Here is a 15664-nt window from a genome sequence, read left to right on the forward strand (position 1 = left end):
AAGTTAATAATTTTTCCTATGTTCATTTTCTCTTCAGCAATAGCAATCGTATCATTGATCCGCGGTTCGATATCGAACTTTTGCTAACACCACCGTGGCAAAGACACTCACCAAAATATAAAACGCAACAACGCAAGTGGTCTTACGTTAATTAAATGTACTATGACCAACCGAGACGATTCGCAGAACATTCAGCAAACGAAACGAGTCATCTCAATACGAAATGTTCGATAACCCGACAAATAAGTATTATGTGCTAAAAATCCTCTATTTTTATTCAGTTGTTGACTTTAGGTTTCAGTGGACGAAATGGTGTTGAGTACGTCCTGATAGTCGGACCTGTTCGATTATGACATGTTTTTCAGTTTGAGTGTGGTTTACTAACTTCTTATTTTATTCTATTCATAAAAAGAGAACAAAGCATCAAAAAACAGTGCAAAACAAACAAAAAATTGGAGAGTACCTGTAGGTGCTAAATTTTCGATTGCTTAAACTTTGTTGTAACAAAGGACCATTTTTAGGGGTGTATCAGGCCGACAAAAGATCAGCCGTAAGTGCTAAGATTTCGATAAATCTCGATAGACAGACGGATAGAGAGAAATCACCAAATTGAGTTTTACTGATCATATAGTCGCTTAGATGCATTTAAAGGTGCTACAAGCGATCGCGCCCAATCGACCACGATACTCCAAGGGGCACGGATAGCCACAAGAAGTATATTAGCTTTTACATTCAGCAAATTATGTATTTTAATTAAATAACAATATATAATAAAAAGGAATGAAAGATAAATTTTGCACTGACAGGTTAAAATTCGTTAGCACGGTATGTCTGCTTTTTATGATTAGTAAATAGCCATTCAAATGCATTAAGACCACTTTAAGAATATGACGCGCAACGCACGAAATCAACTCTAGTTAATTGAAGTATTATTGAAAAGAAATAGAAAGAAGACGAATGGTTTTGTGCATTACTTAAATAAATGGCATAACATTCTAAATAATTACTCACAACAAAAATAAACGAGTTCATCGCAGATTGTATCCAATCAATTATTTTCCTTACGGCTGCATACCAAATTTTTTGTGATCTTTCAAGAAAAAAAGCCGACTATTAAATTTTTATTTATTTAAGGAAACTGCTTCCTGCTACATTCTATTTCGAAAATATTCTGGCCTTTTCAATTTATTAAGTAGCAACCAACCGCACTATAGTATTATTTCCTACTTATAGAAATTCCGAAAATAACAATTTTTGTTGTTATTACAAATGAGAGAACAAGAACATGACATGGCATGACATGAATGACTCCAGTGGTTATGCGAAATCATTGCTGGTTAACTTACATGATTAAAATTCCCATTCAATGCAGTGCAATTCATCATAGGACGAATCTTGATATCAATCATTTCGTCAATGCGGAAATTGTCATTATTCTATTAACACATTTCGTCTCAATTGTTCATCACTAGTGAATAATCAATATTCCATATTATTTGTCAACATTATTGTTGATAAATTGTCTAGTTAAAAACTCTTGTAAGTACATTAAATTAAATATTCGAATTAAGTAAACGTTATTATATTACAGATATTGATTCTTATCCCCAGCAATTATAATTTCTGCTGTAACTGGCATAACTCATCTAAATTGTGCTTCGGTACATCGATATTTTGCAATGGCTTTTTATTAGCTGATAGTATATAAATAAAATGCAATGAAATATGCGTTAAAAGCAAGAAGATCTATAGCTTAGGGTATGCATCCTGCCTTTCTTGTTTTCTTGTTTTTCGTAGTAGTTAGCTTGCCCACAGTGGCTAAGTAAACTTCCGCTTATTCAGTTTCGTATTTGACATCGTCTAACAATTTTTTCGTGCGGACTTTTGGCTAATTAACATAATAATTCTTTAAAAAATCCTGGCAAAATTCTATTTTTAGTGAGTTTTGTTTTAAACACATCTCTAGTGTTCGTTTGACTGAATTCCATTAACACCTTAACAGAGCGCTGTTAAAATTTTTGGTTTGTGTCTTTGCTAATCATATTTCAACATAATTTCACATCCTTACTGGGCACATTTTATGTAATCATAATTACGAGTGCAAAATTTTTTTTGCATTTTTCCCCGCATGCTTGCGTAAATGCAATCAATATGTCAATTTGAATGTTGAGTGTCTATCCGTGCGTTTTCGGCTCCGTAATATCCTCCTGCAGCCTTAATTTTTACAAGTGTATTTTGTACTAGGGTATACAATACTATAGTATTGTGTATTTTGTACTAGAATATATTGAACCACAGTACAGGGTATTTTGTACTGGAATATATTGCACTACTGTATAGTGCATTTTGTACTGTAATACACTGTACTACAGCATAGCGTATTTTGTACCAGAATATATTGTATTACAGTACAGTGTATTTTGTACTAGAATATTTTGTAATACAGTATAACGTATTTTGTACTAGTATATATTGTACTACAGTGTAGTGTATTTTGTACTAGTATGCATATAGAGTATAGCATATATACTGTATAATGTGATATAATAATGTAATATACCATACTATTCTGTACTATACTATACTAGTACTTTACTATACTCTACTAATACATTGTTTACTATACATTGTTAAAAATAATTTCCGAAAGAAAAGTCTGGTTTTTTTTGCTCATTCGACAGATACGTTTATATAGATTCACGTGATATAGGTGAATATAGGTGACATTTTCTAGTTTGGCCGCACTAGAGTCTCAAATTTGGCTGTTCTTCCACATCCATTTTTCGCTAACGTACCAAATTTCAAAAAATCGTTAAAAATAGTTCCCGAAAGAACCAAACATAAACGCTACTGAAAACGGGTGAGATTGGACTACTTCCCATATAACGCTTTATTCTGAGAATCATTATATGAATAACTACGTTAAGCGAAGCCAAAAAAGAAGACACTAACTTGAACGCATTGGAACCATCTATCAAATGTCCCTAAAAAATATTTATAGAAGATTCACAATAAAGCACCAAAATGCCTGAACAAGAAGATTGCGCTGGTTAGTAAATTGGAAATGCTGGTTTAGATCCTTCCTGTTAAGACTATCCAAGTCAAAATAAATGCAATGATTCCACAGTCGATTGGGGTACATTTGCGTTATTATTATTCGATAAACCGCCCGGAACTCGTGATGAGCATTTATATGTAGTATCCGGTATGCGTGATAACAGGAAAGGAGACCAATCACTGCACCGGAGGTGCGTAATGAAATCATTTTTTGCAAGAGGCGGCAGTTTTCTCTAATCAGTATCATTATGTTCAAATCCGGTGTTAGTGAAAGTCCATAATACAACAAGACTTAACCGAAATTTTTTAAAATTATTTTATTAAATAATTAGAACACAAAAACTATGACAAATATTTGAAATTATATGTATAGACATCTATGTAAATTGCTATTTTGAAGGCGTTAACGATTTTTTGAATGTATCGCCGTCGTTAGCATTATGCCCTAAGGGCGTTGGTAATGAAGTGCGATTCAAAATGGTGGTCTCTATTTGCAGATTTTGTGAGAGTTTAGTGCTTTCAGCTCGTGGTGCAACCGTCAAGTTAATACTGGTTTTATCCGCAACGTTTAAATTACTACTAGCATCTGTGTTGCTTTCATTTGGAGTGTTTCGCAGCTCAAATCTTTCATCCGTCCCTCATATATTTGGATTAAGTAAACTTTCATTTGCTTCCAGACTGCGTGCCTTGCGTATTGATGGGTGATAAATTAACCGGTTGCGATTGCATTGGCGTTTGAAAATGTTGCTGTTGTTGAGTACAGTCTACGTCAGACAATTCTGGAAGTACATTCATCAAACGTATGGATTCAGTGCCGTCCCCTACTTTATATATACCTACCAAATAATCAGATAATACGAACGTGTTCGGTCCTAATGAGACAATAATGAACTGAGCGTTCTTTGTGCGTTGTTTAATTCAAAGTCTAAAGCAGCATGAAATATAAACGAGAGAGCTTGTAATAGTGCATAGCGAATACCAAAGCTAACGAAGATAAAGTCTTTTCCCCTCCTGACAAATTTTAAATATTTCTCCAGGTTTTTTCGGTGGTCTCACACTAAACGAGATACCCTCGGTAAAGGGATCCAAGGAATCCACTAATTCTAATTTCTCCTTGCGTAATCATTTGATACATTTCTTTAAGCTTGCGGGTGATACTATAGAAGTTTTGCACAAATTCATTGTAGCGATTCGTGCGAACATCGTCATATAATTGACGCATTTCGTAACGTTTGCATGTGACATCTTCAAGCACCTGTACTCACTCTAAATAAACATCGTGTTTCTCTATGTACTCGCCTCGCCGCGATAAGTTCGTTTTCTTTTGCAAGTCGCCTTATACTGCATATCTTGTAAGTTAAGTGTGGACAATACTTCCCCGGTATAGGTTTTAAAAGGGGCTTGCGGTTCTGAATCACCAGGAATTTTAAGTAAACGCAAAGGTTCAGCTGCTCACGGAAACGAGGTATTTGGGTTTTAACATCTGAGATTTGAGCACCCATTGTTTCCACTTTCTTTTCAATCTCAACGCGTTTCAGTTTAAGTTCACTTTCATGCTTCTCTATATTTTGTAATTCTTTCTGTATTCCCGAAGCCTCTGTTTAACAGAATTGTTACGGTGTTTTTTCACCATTTATTGAAAGCAACTCTGCTCTCTCTCTCTCTCTCTCTCTCTATTCACAACACATGGAAAAAACCAGCTAACGGCTTTTAGCGAAAAGTCAAAGCCATTTCGCAAGTGCAAAAGAAGTTTCACAAAGTAAAAAATTGAGCAAAAGATTTAAAAAAACGAATTAGAAAGTTAAAAAATTTTACAGCCATCAATGAGTATGTATTGAGTTTTTAAAGTACTTGTCGCGCCTAGCAAAACATGGGGAGATAAGTACATAATTTATTCGCGCCAATAAGTTTCCGACTGTTGCTATATTAAATACGAGTTTTTATAAAAAGAGTGTTTACAACTTCATACTCTCTCTTTAGTCTCGTTGAGTTCAAAAATCAGTAAAGGGATTTGTGTAAGGTATGGAGAGGATGTGTCCATAAAATATCGACTTCATAGATACATTTATGAAATAATTTTTTAGGTGAATTGCTCTTCTCAATAAATCGCTGTATTAACTATTTGTGTTCCTGTAAGATTCTTGTATACATTTTAGTGTGACTATACATGTTTATAAGGCATGTATAGTCATGTGGAGATTAATTCGATTTTAACTAGTAAAGACACCTACCATATCTGTTAACAACTTAACAGAGCTCTGTTAAATAATTGCAATTGAGATATAGTTGGCTTGAAAGCTTAGTCCGTCTATATTAAAAAAAAGAAAATATTTTTGTGGACATTTCATGAATCCATATAAAACTACCTTTTACACAAACTAAACAAATTCAAATTCTGCTTATGGGAACTATTTTTAACGGTGTTTTGAAATTTGGTATGTTACCGAAAAATGCATACGGAAAAACATCCAAATTTGACGCCCTAGTGCGGCCAAATTAGAAAATGTCGCCTATATTCACCTATATCACGTGAATCTATATAAAAGTACCTGTCGAATGGGCAAAAAAAAATCACACATTTCTTTCAGGAACTACTTGGAAAGAACATCATTTGGATTTTATACAATGGATATTCTACATTACGTAAACTTTTTCTTGTGCTTGCAGATAATGTCTTATTTGGACGCGTTCATACTGTAGAGTGAGCGCATACCGTCATATGCATCCACTTTGCGGTGCGACAGAATTATGCTAAATTTGCATAATTCTGTAGCAAAAAAATAAAAAACGCTCGCACTTCACCTGGCTGAGCATTGCATTTCGTAATGCAATACGATGCCAGGCGCCGCAATTGAACAATTATAATTTTTGTTAAGGTAAGCACAATTTAGTATAGAAATGAAGTATAAATAGTGCCCCTTTTTAATAAAGAACACCATAAAATTTAGGGGCCGTCTCATGCCGAGATTCATTGGCAAATCTATGAGACGAAAAGACTTGGCGTTCTGAAAGCGAGCAGAACAGGGATACATCTGTTCACCACAACACAGTCGCTCAAACACTGTCACACCATAAATACCACCTAAGTACTTCCTGTCAAACACCAACACTGATTATCTTCACAAAACTTTGTGTCCGGGAAATCGTTTAAAACATAACATTGTTGGGATAAACACTTGTAAGAATTTTAAACATGTATAATTCCTCTTTTGTTTAAGCATAATTATTTTATTATCATGAAATCTAAATTATTTTATTTGTGATCTCTTAATAAAGAATTTTTAAATTCCTTTACGATTTAAGGAATATTTTTAATGTTTTGTTTACCAAAAACTATTAAAAGATGCTTTTGCTATTCTGCCACACCCAGAAATGCCATAAGATGGGATACTCCCTGATGGCTGCTTGACGATACCAGTCCATAACAAAGAACAAATGGAGCTAAACTGTACAACATATCTTTTTGGATATAAGTAGAAAATTTGTAAAAACGTCACTATTCGCAAGTATATGCAAGCATGTGTGCTTTGTTCGTCTTTATTAAGAATTATTAAATACTCAACGTTACAATGGCTACTTATATTAAGCAAGTAAATCAACTTTGTGAAAGGGTATCATAAAGAAAATCGAGTTCTAAGCATACTTTAGAAAAGAGATGGGAATATAAGTCAGTAAATAAGGAATGTAACGTAACATATCTACAGTCCAAAATAAATCCTAAGCTTGCATTACATCTATACTGCATTATTCCTGCTTCTTTTAAAGTAAAAAAAAATTTTTTCGATCGTGAATTTCTTTACAGCCCTAGCTAGAGACAAGTAGATAGCGAGATGTCCCAACATTTTCTTCAAAATCCAAACTAATAACACATGCTTATAAGTGTTCCATAGCGTAAATTCTTTTGAAAACACACAGAAATCTATATGGTTTGCTTTGCAAACGTTTGATACAATGTCACATTTTCGCTGTATTTTTGTTCGTACAAGTCAAGAGAATAAAAGAGGAGACAGTCAAATGGCTTCTAATTAACAGCGTTACTATTGTTATTGAAAACAGAGATACCACTAAAGGCCTCAGATTTTACTAGTTTGTATTTTGACCAATACGTTGGGACATCTTGCCATTTAGTGTCCTCTGCTATAGGCAATATCGGATTTGGTATGGACTTAATAAAAACATATAATTATCGTCCATTTATGCAACTGCTTTTTCTACGAATTCCAACAAAGAAGAAATGCTGCAGCCGTGCTCTGGGCGACCATCTTTGATCGACAACGATACTGTCGGCAAGGTCATGTTAGAACGAAATCCTTTTTCTTTCGGCACTTTAACCTAGAATTTGTTTAAATGCGAGTTAATGCGACGACAAAACCTCGCGAATAATGTCACATCTTCATGACATGAAATAATGTCATGATGCTATATTTGAAACTACTAAAAACACAATAGTGGAGGGCGGCCCACAATAAAGTACCCCACTCGACCCCGTAGTTAATCACATTACGACCTTTCAAAATACGGCGTTACATGGAAAGTCGTCGAAAAGTGGTCTATTAAAGTTGTGCAGATGCAACCCAGAAGGACTTGAGACAGATGCACTTTTTATTGCCGTTCGACCGACCTACCTGTCCATCTCAAGTCTGCCCAGTTTGTATTGTATTTTGCATTTAACACATAGTGCGCAGTTTTCGGAATATTTTGAGAAATTTTGTGCACCGATATGTTTTGGCCCACAGTAATCCTCCAGGTAACAGCAAGTGTAGTTTTTATGATTAGTCATACACTTGAAATGCAATGTAATTGGGAGCATTCAATAATACTTTTTTGTTATAAAAAGCTTTGAAGAGCAATGCAAACCATAAGAATTTTTGTAAAACTGCCAAGATAAGATGATTTACATGCACACAAAGTCATGGGCATACACATGGCTTTGATCAAAATATTGATGACTAATTTACTTCATTTTTAAAATGTACAAAACATACTACAATATTGTTGCGTCACTTCTACACTCCCCATAATTTTGATATTTTTACCAAAAAAAACTTTTTTTAAGAGTAAACGCTTATAGCATCATTTGGAACCGCTATTATGATATAACTTCATCTAATAAATTGAAGTTACGATTTGATCATTTAAATAGATTCATTGCAAATAGATTTATTAACATTTTTTAGGTTTTATTAGAAATTAGTCGAATAAATAATAGTGTTTTTAATATTCAAAACTCAAACTTTTTATCTTCTCATATAAAGAATCGTTTAGGTGCATATTGTGCAATTTGCTTTCTTGTTATAGTTTCTGCTTTCATTTGTACTATTTTGGTATTACAAAGAGAAATGGTTACATAAGCGAACTCAATATCAATTTTGTTATAAAACAAGATTCTTCAGAATATGGTTCTTAATTTTTCATAGAATACCAAATTAAGAACAAAAATATCAGAAAATATACAAATGCTCCAAAATTTATGTTTCATTAAACAAAAGATTAAAAAGAGCATACGAGAACATATTGGACAAAAAAGGGTTAACGAATGCAGAAAAACAAAAATAATCAAGATAACAAACGATTAATCAAACGCACACCATAGCATTTTAGATATATACGCACGGGTTGAATTTCCATTGCTGTTTAAAACAAGCAAATTAGTTAACAAAAAATGTGAAATCATTTAGCGGGATTGACGGAAACATGTCATCATTGCTTTTATACCAATCGCCAATCAATCAATCAATTTAGGCATATTTGGTTCGTTATGCTGTTTGATATACTCAGGGGTATATATATACGGATATTCTATAAATATATTTTCTTTCTTCTTCTATGGGCATATTCTTCTTCTATACACATATTCCTGAACGATCTTACGCCGATTTGGCCGTGTTGTTATGCTGCAACATTCGAAAACAATCTGTAAACAATTGTAATTTAAAATCTACATTTAAACTTCCGCTGTGGACATGGACCAACTATTATTTGGTTCAAGTAACAAGCAATCACAAATTTTTCAAGACCGGGCAAAACTCTTGGCTGTGAAAATGCTTTAAACTTAAAGTGCTTCGTTTTCTCGCTCTTAGGAAGAGCTTCTTCACTTGACACACAAAGTAAAGTGACCTTCTTTGTAAATTTTGTGAAATTATTCAAATCGTTTTGTGATCCCCTCGACCTGCGTTTTCAGACTAAAAGATGAAGATTTGCAATTTACTCAACATTTATATTCGATGTATCAAAACAAGGTTTTCTATTATTAAAGTGTCCTTTTGACGTCGCCAACTGCACATTATGGTAGATACTTCCGACGCTTTTATATGTAAAAGATTTAATGAGCATTGTGTTGAAAGGTAAAGCCTTTGTGTGCAAGCGCCTGTCGGCGGCCGGCACCGCCCTAATGTAAACAAAACACGATTATATTACAGAAAATACTAGTTAAACTTACCCAAGTCTTCCATATTTTAGTTGTCTTATAAGTAGATATTGCAGATATATTTCTTGTTTTTACGCTGACGAATACGGATGCAACAAAAAATTACGCACAAAAACAAATCAGACAAACACCCAAGTATTTAGCACGAATTTAAAAATTCAGGAAAATGAAACACTTTTGGGTTTAAATATTAATAAAAGAAATTTTTATGTTGAAAATATTTTAATGCTTTTTATCGAGTCTTAATTAATTGCAATCCAGTGATTTAACTTTTTCTTAATTTCACCTTCTTTCATACCACGCACGCAAATGTGAAATGCGTTGAGTTGTCAACATTAAAACCCAGTCACTAATCTTCTGCTTTCGTAGTTCAGAATACTACAATATTTAATATGGCTTATTGCTTTTAAATATAAAATACCCAAAGCTACCTCGCGGCCACTGCTCAGAAACATACACACACGCATCCGTGGAGAATTGGAGCAAACGAAATATAAATAATCGTTCCAAAATTACAAAAGTCAACGAAATACCAATAGAAAAAATAAAATAAACAAAAAAAAAAAAAAGAAAAAGAAAGAGTTGCCAAACTTATCAATTAAATAAACTATAAGGAAAAATAGGTAATTTTTTTTGTGTACAGTAGATATTTGGTTTAAAAGACTATTTAGTGTGTTTGTTCGCAAGCGTTTTTTAAAGTCTGGTTGGAGTGAAAAAATACTTTGGTAAATGGAAGGGGAAAAATAAACATGAAACAAATTAGCAAAAAGAAAAAGGCTATGTAGACAACGCACGTAACACTGAACATAGCTGGAAGGTGAAAGAAAAAGATTTGGAAGCAGATTTTTGGTAACATCGAAGGTAAGCCAACTTCATTCACCAAGCGAATTACCACCAACGCCTAGAAACTGAAACTTGAAGCCAATAATGTTGACCCATAGCTCAACTCATATGTCACTCCATATTTTCAAAAAAAGTATTCTTCTTTTTGAAAACAATTTTGTTAATCCAAAAAACTGTGTCATTTTCTTTTTTTTAGTTCTAATGTTTGTTTAATGAGTTCAACAGCTACATTAGTTTGTAAGTGTACTTATCTTAAGATCGAAAGATTCATGAGAATATAGAACAAATTGAAAATAAAAATTTTCGTATGTATAACTTGACATCGGCATGTCGGTTTCGAGCGAAAATGCGGAGGATGAAGCAAAATCGGTTTTGTCGGATTTTTGGCTATAAGGCACAAGTAGTTATCTGCCTACTGAGCAGCCCAGCATTATACAACTCCGCATTAAGTAGCCTCGTATCAGGGATGCTCATGCAAACGGAGAATGCTGCGTTAAATAAGGAGATAAGCCTCTGCAGAGAGGAATGCTAACAAAGGAGCTAAACAATAATGTACTAACTTTAAGGATTTAAAGAAATGTAGAAATTGTACAAAGTCTTAATGATTATGAAATAAAATAACTTTGAAACCTTATTTACACCTTAACCAGTATTACTGCGAAAGATTTGGGTGAGAAGGTTGGGTTAAATGGTATGGACAATGGCACAAAGCAGGCAGCGTAGGCGAACCATTAACAAGTTGTGATACCATAAGCCTTCAATCTGAAATACGGCCGCGATAATACACCTCACTGAGAAAATGTTTCTACTTCTAACCTGAAATGTCTTAACCTCTTACCGTTTTATCAGTAGACATTACTCCCTCCGCTTAACAAGGGCGAGACCATTTCTTTGCGCATACGGTGATTCCGCTCTTATGACGACGGCCAAATGTGGCTTCTCCCTTTAGAAAATAACGGTATGTAATAACTTGAACTAAGTGATGGAATCGCTCTTTCCTCCAGCATTTTCCATTTCAGAATTTGATGAGCCTTCAAAGTCTCGTACTTATCATAATCATTAATCACCTAAATCACTAGATCGTGGATATTTTGGTCAAGAGAAATACACTTCAAAGTTCTTTTATTACAGTTATATTTCTTTAAATATAGGATTATTCACAATTTATTTTTGGCAATACTTTCGACTGCTTAACTCAAATATTCTTTTTCTACTAACTCTCTTTGCATTTGTCTTTTATTGTTTATCAGATAGATATTCCAGTTTCGGGACTCTGTAGAAAGTCTTATAGATAAAGTGCTAAAGTGCTACAAGCGTTTACTTGCCATAATGCTGGCGATCATTGACCATTTGAAGTGATTTTGGATAAATTATCTAAAAAAACAAAATAAAATAACTACGAGTCAGTAATAGGCGGGTACTACCGCTATCCGTCTTATTATAGAATTCTGTCAATCGAATTCACTGAGTGCTCAAATCCGGTAGTAATGAATTTTCTAATCGATTGAATGCGTTCTGAAGTAATACTTCTTACTGATAACAATAACATCGCCGAAAGCATTATTTCTGTTACTTCGAACATTACCCGCTGCCTCACTATCCAATATATTCAAACAAGCCTCGTCGACCTAAACATCTGCACATCAATGTAAATGAGCGTATCAAGTAAGATTTTCTCTATTTTGTTTATAATTCTGTAAGTCACAATCTTCGTGAATTACAGATATTTAGAAGTTGAAGAAAGTAAACCATAAAATCAATTAAGCAGTTTGAAAAAGGATTTGGAAGGGGTGGTTCCGAAACATGGGAAAAATTGGCCACACCTACCCAATATAATAGCGTATCAAACTTTAATTTTCTTTTCAATACCTTTATAATACGCAGCAACAAGCCTCAAAACCCCATAAAGCATACAAATTGTTAGCCAGCGTCCGTCTATCCGTCTGTCTGCTTGCGCAATTTTGTATTGTTAATGGTGAACACTCTCCCGTTAGCGAAAGTGAATATAACTTCTACAAATCTGCGAAAAAATTTGGAATTGACCTAAACTTTTCAAAGAACACGCCTACGACACCCGCATGCCTCTGCGACAAACTCTTTTATTTTGAAAATAAACGAAATCAACTATGATTTTTATAAATATGGTACTCTAAGGATATGGAGATTAATATTTGCACCCGTGGTGTTTTTCACCGCTTGCACCCGTTATTATAATTAATTAATTAAAAGTAAAAAAAATGCTTGTTTTTTGCTTCAAGTTGGAATGAAACGCATTTCGGTAAAATGGGCAGTTAGTATATAAATCGTGCGTTCTTCTTTGATGTACAATTGTTTGGCGTAACCATCTAAATTGTAGTTTTTGGTATTTGCCGTTATGTTGTCATGTTTGCGATAAAACGTTTCCGCACCAACACAATTAACAGCCAAAAGAAATTTTGAAATATTTCGACCATAATTTATGCAAGTGCGCCGTTATTGGGTTATATTTTGATCATAATTTATGCAAGTGCGCCGTTTCTGGATTGTATTTTGATCATAACTCCGAGGGTGAAGTGAGGACTCGCCGTAGAATTAGGTCTGGTTCTATACAAAATCTAATTATGCAAGCTATGGGAAGACGTAGGCAACACTACAGAAAAGAAAGCAACTCATAGATGACACCGATAGTTACTTGTTTGAGCGAATCGTTAATGTTAAGCATTAACAATCTCTTTTGCTTAAATCTTTGGGAAAAAACTCATATAAACTAAATGCGGACGTTAGTCGCCCGGGATTTGCGGATTGTTCCAAAGTCATCTAATCTGTTTCTTGGCTGCTTGAATTGTATACCTTGAACACATTTACGTCAGGCGGACAGACAGTATTAGATCAATTCAGGTCAGGATTTTGAATCGATCGGTATAATGACAGTTGGGTGTATCTTAAGCCCAATTGCTTAGCTTAGTATGTCCTGTACCCCAAGTGGTGTAAAATATAATGAATCATGCGAGTGACTTGGAATTTCAATGAGGCGATCAAAACATCGCATCAATGGGAGCGACCTTGTGCACCGACGTTTCGTGTTTTGACTGCTAGTATGATTAGTTTTAAGGATAATCAACCAACAGAATTAAAGCAAAGAATAAAAAATTGCGGACTTTCCAGCATGAGAGTGCATAATGGACGCATTGGCTTCTGCTCAAATTCTCACAAAATTCAGTTTTCTTAGCTTTCATATTCATCATTGCAATCACGCTCCCTTTGGAGAACGGAACGACTGATAACATAAAAGCTAGTACACTTTCGTGTGCTCAGATGACTAATACTTTTGCACAGAATTGAAAAGAATTGTTTAGTAATTTCACATTCATTATTGTTCAGTGTTGCTCAGTACATAAGAGCTGTAACTCTTATTTAACAGATTACCCGTATTTTTCCCTTTTTAACTGCGAAGTGAATCTTTCCCGTTACATATTATTAAAAAAACTATTCCCAAATTGCCTCTGAGTTCTCACTCAAACCAACGGAGCAAAGATAGTCAAATTGATATTTTAAAAAAATAATTTACAGATGTTTGTAAATGTTTTCATGTTTGTTTGAAGAGCTTAAAAAATTTTGAAAATGTATTGGAAAACTTTACTTTTACTTGGGATAAGGACATGGCACCCTCTACCTCATCATTCGCAAAACGCAAAAGCCCAGTCCTAGTAATTTCACAACTCGCAGTCAAAGGAAATGCGTTAATAACCAAAACCGAATCGATATCACAATATATTCACCATTTGAAGATAGCGCAACAAAACAAACTATTAAAACGGACGTTTCTCCTAGTTTGCCGCGTTTTCTTGATATCAACTCTGCGCCAGCCTCAGTGACCTTATTGTCCGAAGGAACACTTCCTGTAGGTGAATTATATTGACTAATATCGCGAGATGTTGTAATTATGAATTCTGAATTTCAGCGTATTGTAAAAGGTGAAAAAATCGAAGCGCCCGTCTTTCAAGTTTCGAAAGTGGAGCCAATGCAGACTGCAAGCGTCGAACGCATACACATTTGTATCTCTGGCGGTCTCTGTTTTAGTAGAAATATTATGCTCGCTAGGAAATTGAATTCCCTTTATTATGATCGACAACTGAAAGAAAACGCGATTGTAAGAATTGACGAATATATAATTTCTAAACACGAAGAAAGGTGAGCAAGTATTCTCTAATTTGAATAGGAGACGGAAAGGAAAAAAAGGAAAAATTTATTGTTGACATTTTTATGCGTCTTTTCATTGTTGAGAGATTAGAAGTTTTGTGTCTTGACTGTGAAGTGCCTAGACTTGGAGAACCTGTGAATTTCTCAGATCGTAGTGGGAAAAATTCCAAATGTCAAGGCATTTAATGGAGGATTCGGTAGGAATAAGGCCTATAGCTTTTGAAGAAAAATGCGATGAATTCTACGGTATCATAAAAGTGCATCAAGCAACCTATACCAGAAAGGAACAAGGACAAGCAACCTATACCAAAAAGGGAGAAGAACAAGCAACATATACCAAAAAAGAACAAGAACAAGCGATTTATACCGAAAAGGAACAAGAACAAGCGATCTATACCAAAAAGGAAGAAAAACAAGCAACCATGGTAAACGACGCGAAGATATCAAAATATATGAAAAACCAAATGATGGGAGTACACTCGTTTTCTCAAAACGTTGGCAGCAGCCAAAAGAAAACTTCAGAGATCCCACAAATTCTATGTATTCTTGGTCGGTATCAAATTGTCAATCGATTTAAGCATATCCGCCCGTCCGCGAGAGTAATGTCTGTTGTAAATATTCCCAATGCCGCAAATATGAAGCTACAGACTTCAAATTTGACAAAAAAAAATCAAAAATGGCCCAAACCGGTTAAAGAAAACGTCTATAATGCAACATAAACTGGTTGCATCTTTGATTCCTGGGAATTTTGCCGATATGTGCCTGATGCAATAATACAGTGTATGTACCAAATTTTGTGCAAATTTGTTCAAACACACGCATGGATCAGTACTGGACAGATAAATAGGCTGAAATCCAAAAATTATTCTGATGATGCTGGTAAGAAGACTCGAGTCCATCGCGAGTCGCATTGTCTGTTTCATATATCGACATAAATATGATATTTTGTTACAATAACTGGTCTAGAGCATAAATTTGGTTTCGTATTAAACGTCAAAACTTAAACCAGTTGCTTTGTTGATTTCCAACACCACAACATTGCGAATGTGGCACAATTTCGAATTTTTATTATAGATTTTGTGTGATGAATGTAAGGCATAAATAACCTGAGTTCGCTCTAGAGTCTTTCTCGCTTTGGCAAATGGGTTCCTTTCCGTA

At 34.4% G+C, this 15664-nt stretch overlaps 1 protein-coding gene across 1 annotated transcript in view; it reads right to left on the reverse strand.

Annotated features, from left to right (window-relative positions):
- Positions 1–9927, reverse strand: part of LOC119640651 (paxillin) — a 76180-nt gene extending 66253 nt beyond the window's left edge. Inside the window, exon 1 of the mRNA XM_038038843.1 lies at positions 9497–9927. Within this exon, the coding sequence (XP_037894771.1) occupies positions 9497–9509 (13 nt within the window). The 5' untranslated portion in view covers positions 9510–9927. The remainder of the gene's footprint in view (positions 1–9496) is intronic.
- Positions 9928–15664: the final 5737 nt, after the last annotated feature.

Source organism: Glossina fuscipes, unplaced genomic scaffold (assembly GCF_014805625.2).
Source record: "Glossina fuscipes isolate IAEA_lab_2018 unplaced genomic scaffold, Yale_Gfus_2 121, whole genome shotgun sequence".
Lineage (NCBI taxonomy): Eukaryota > Metazoa > Arthropoda > Insecta > Diptera > Glossinidae > Glossina > Glossina fuscipes.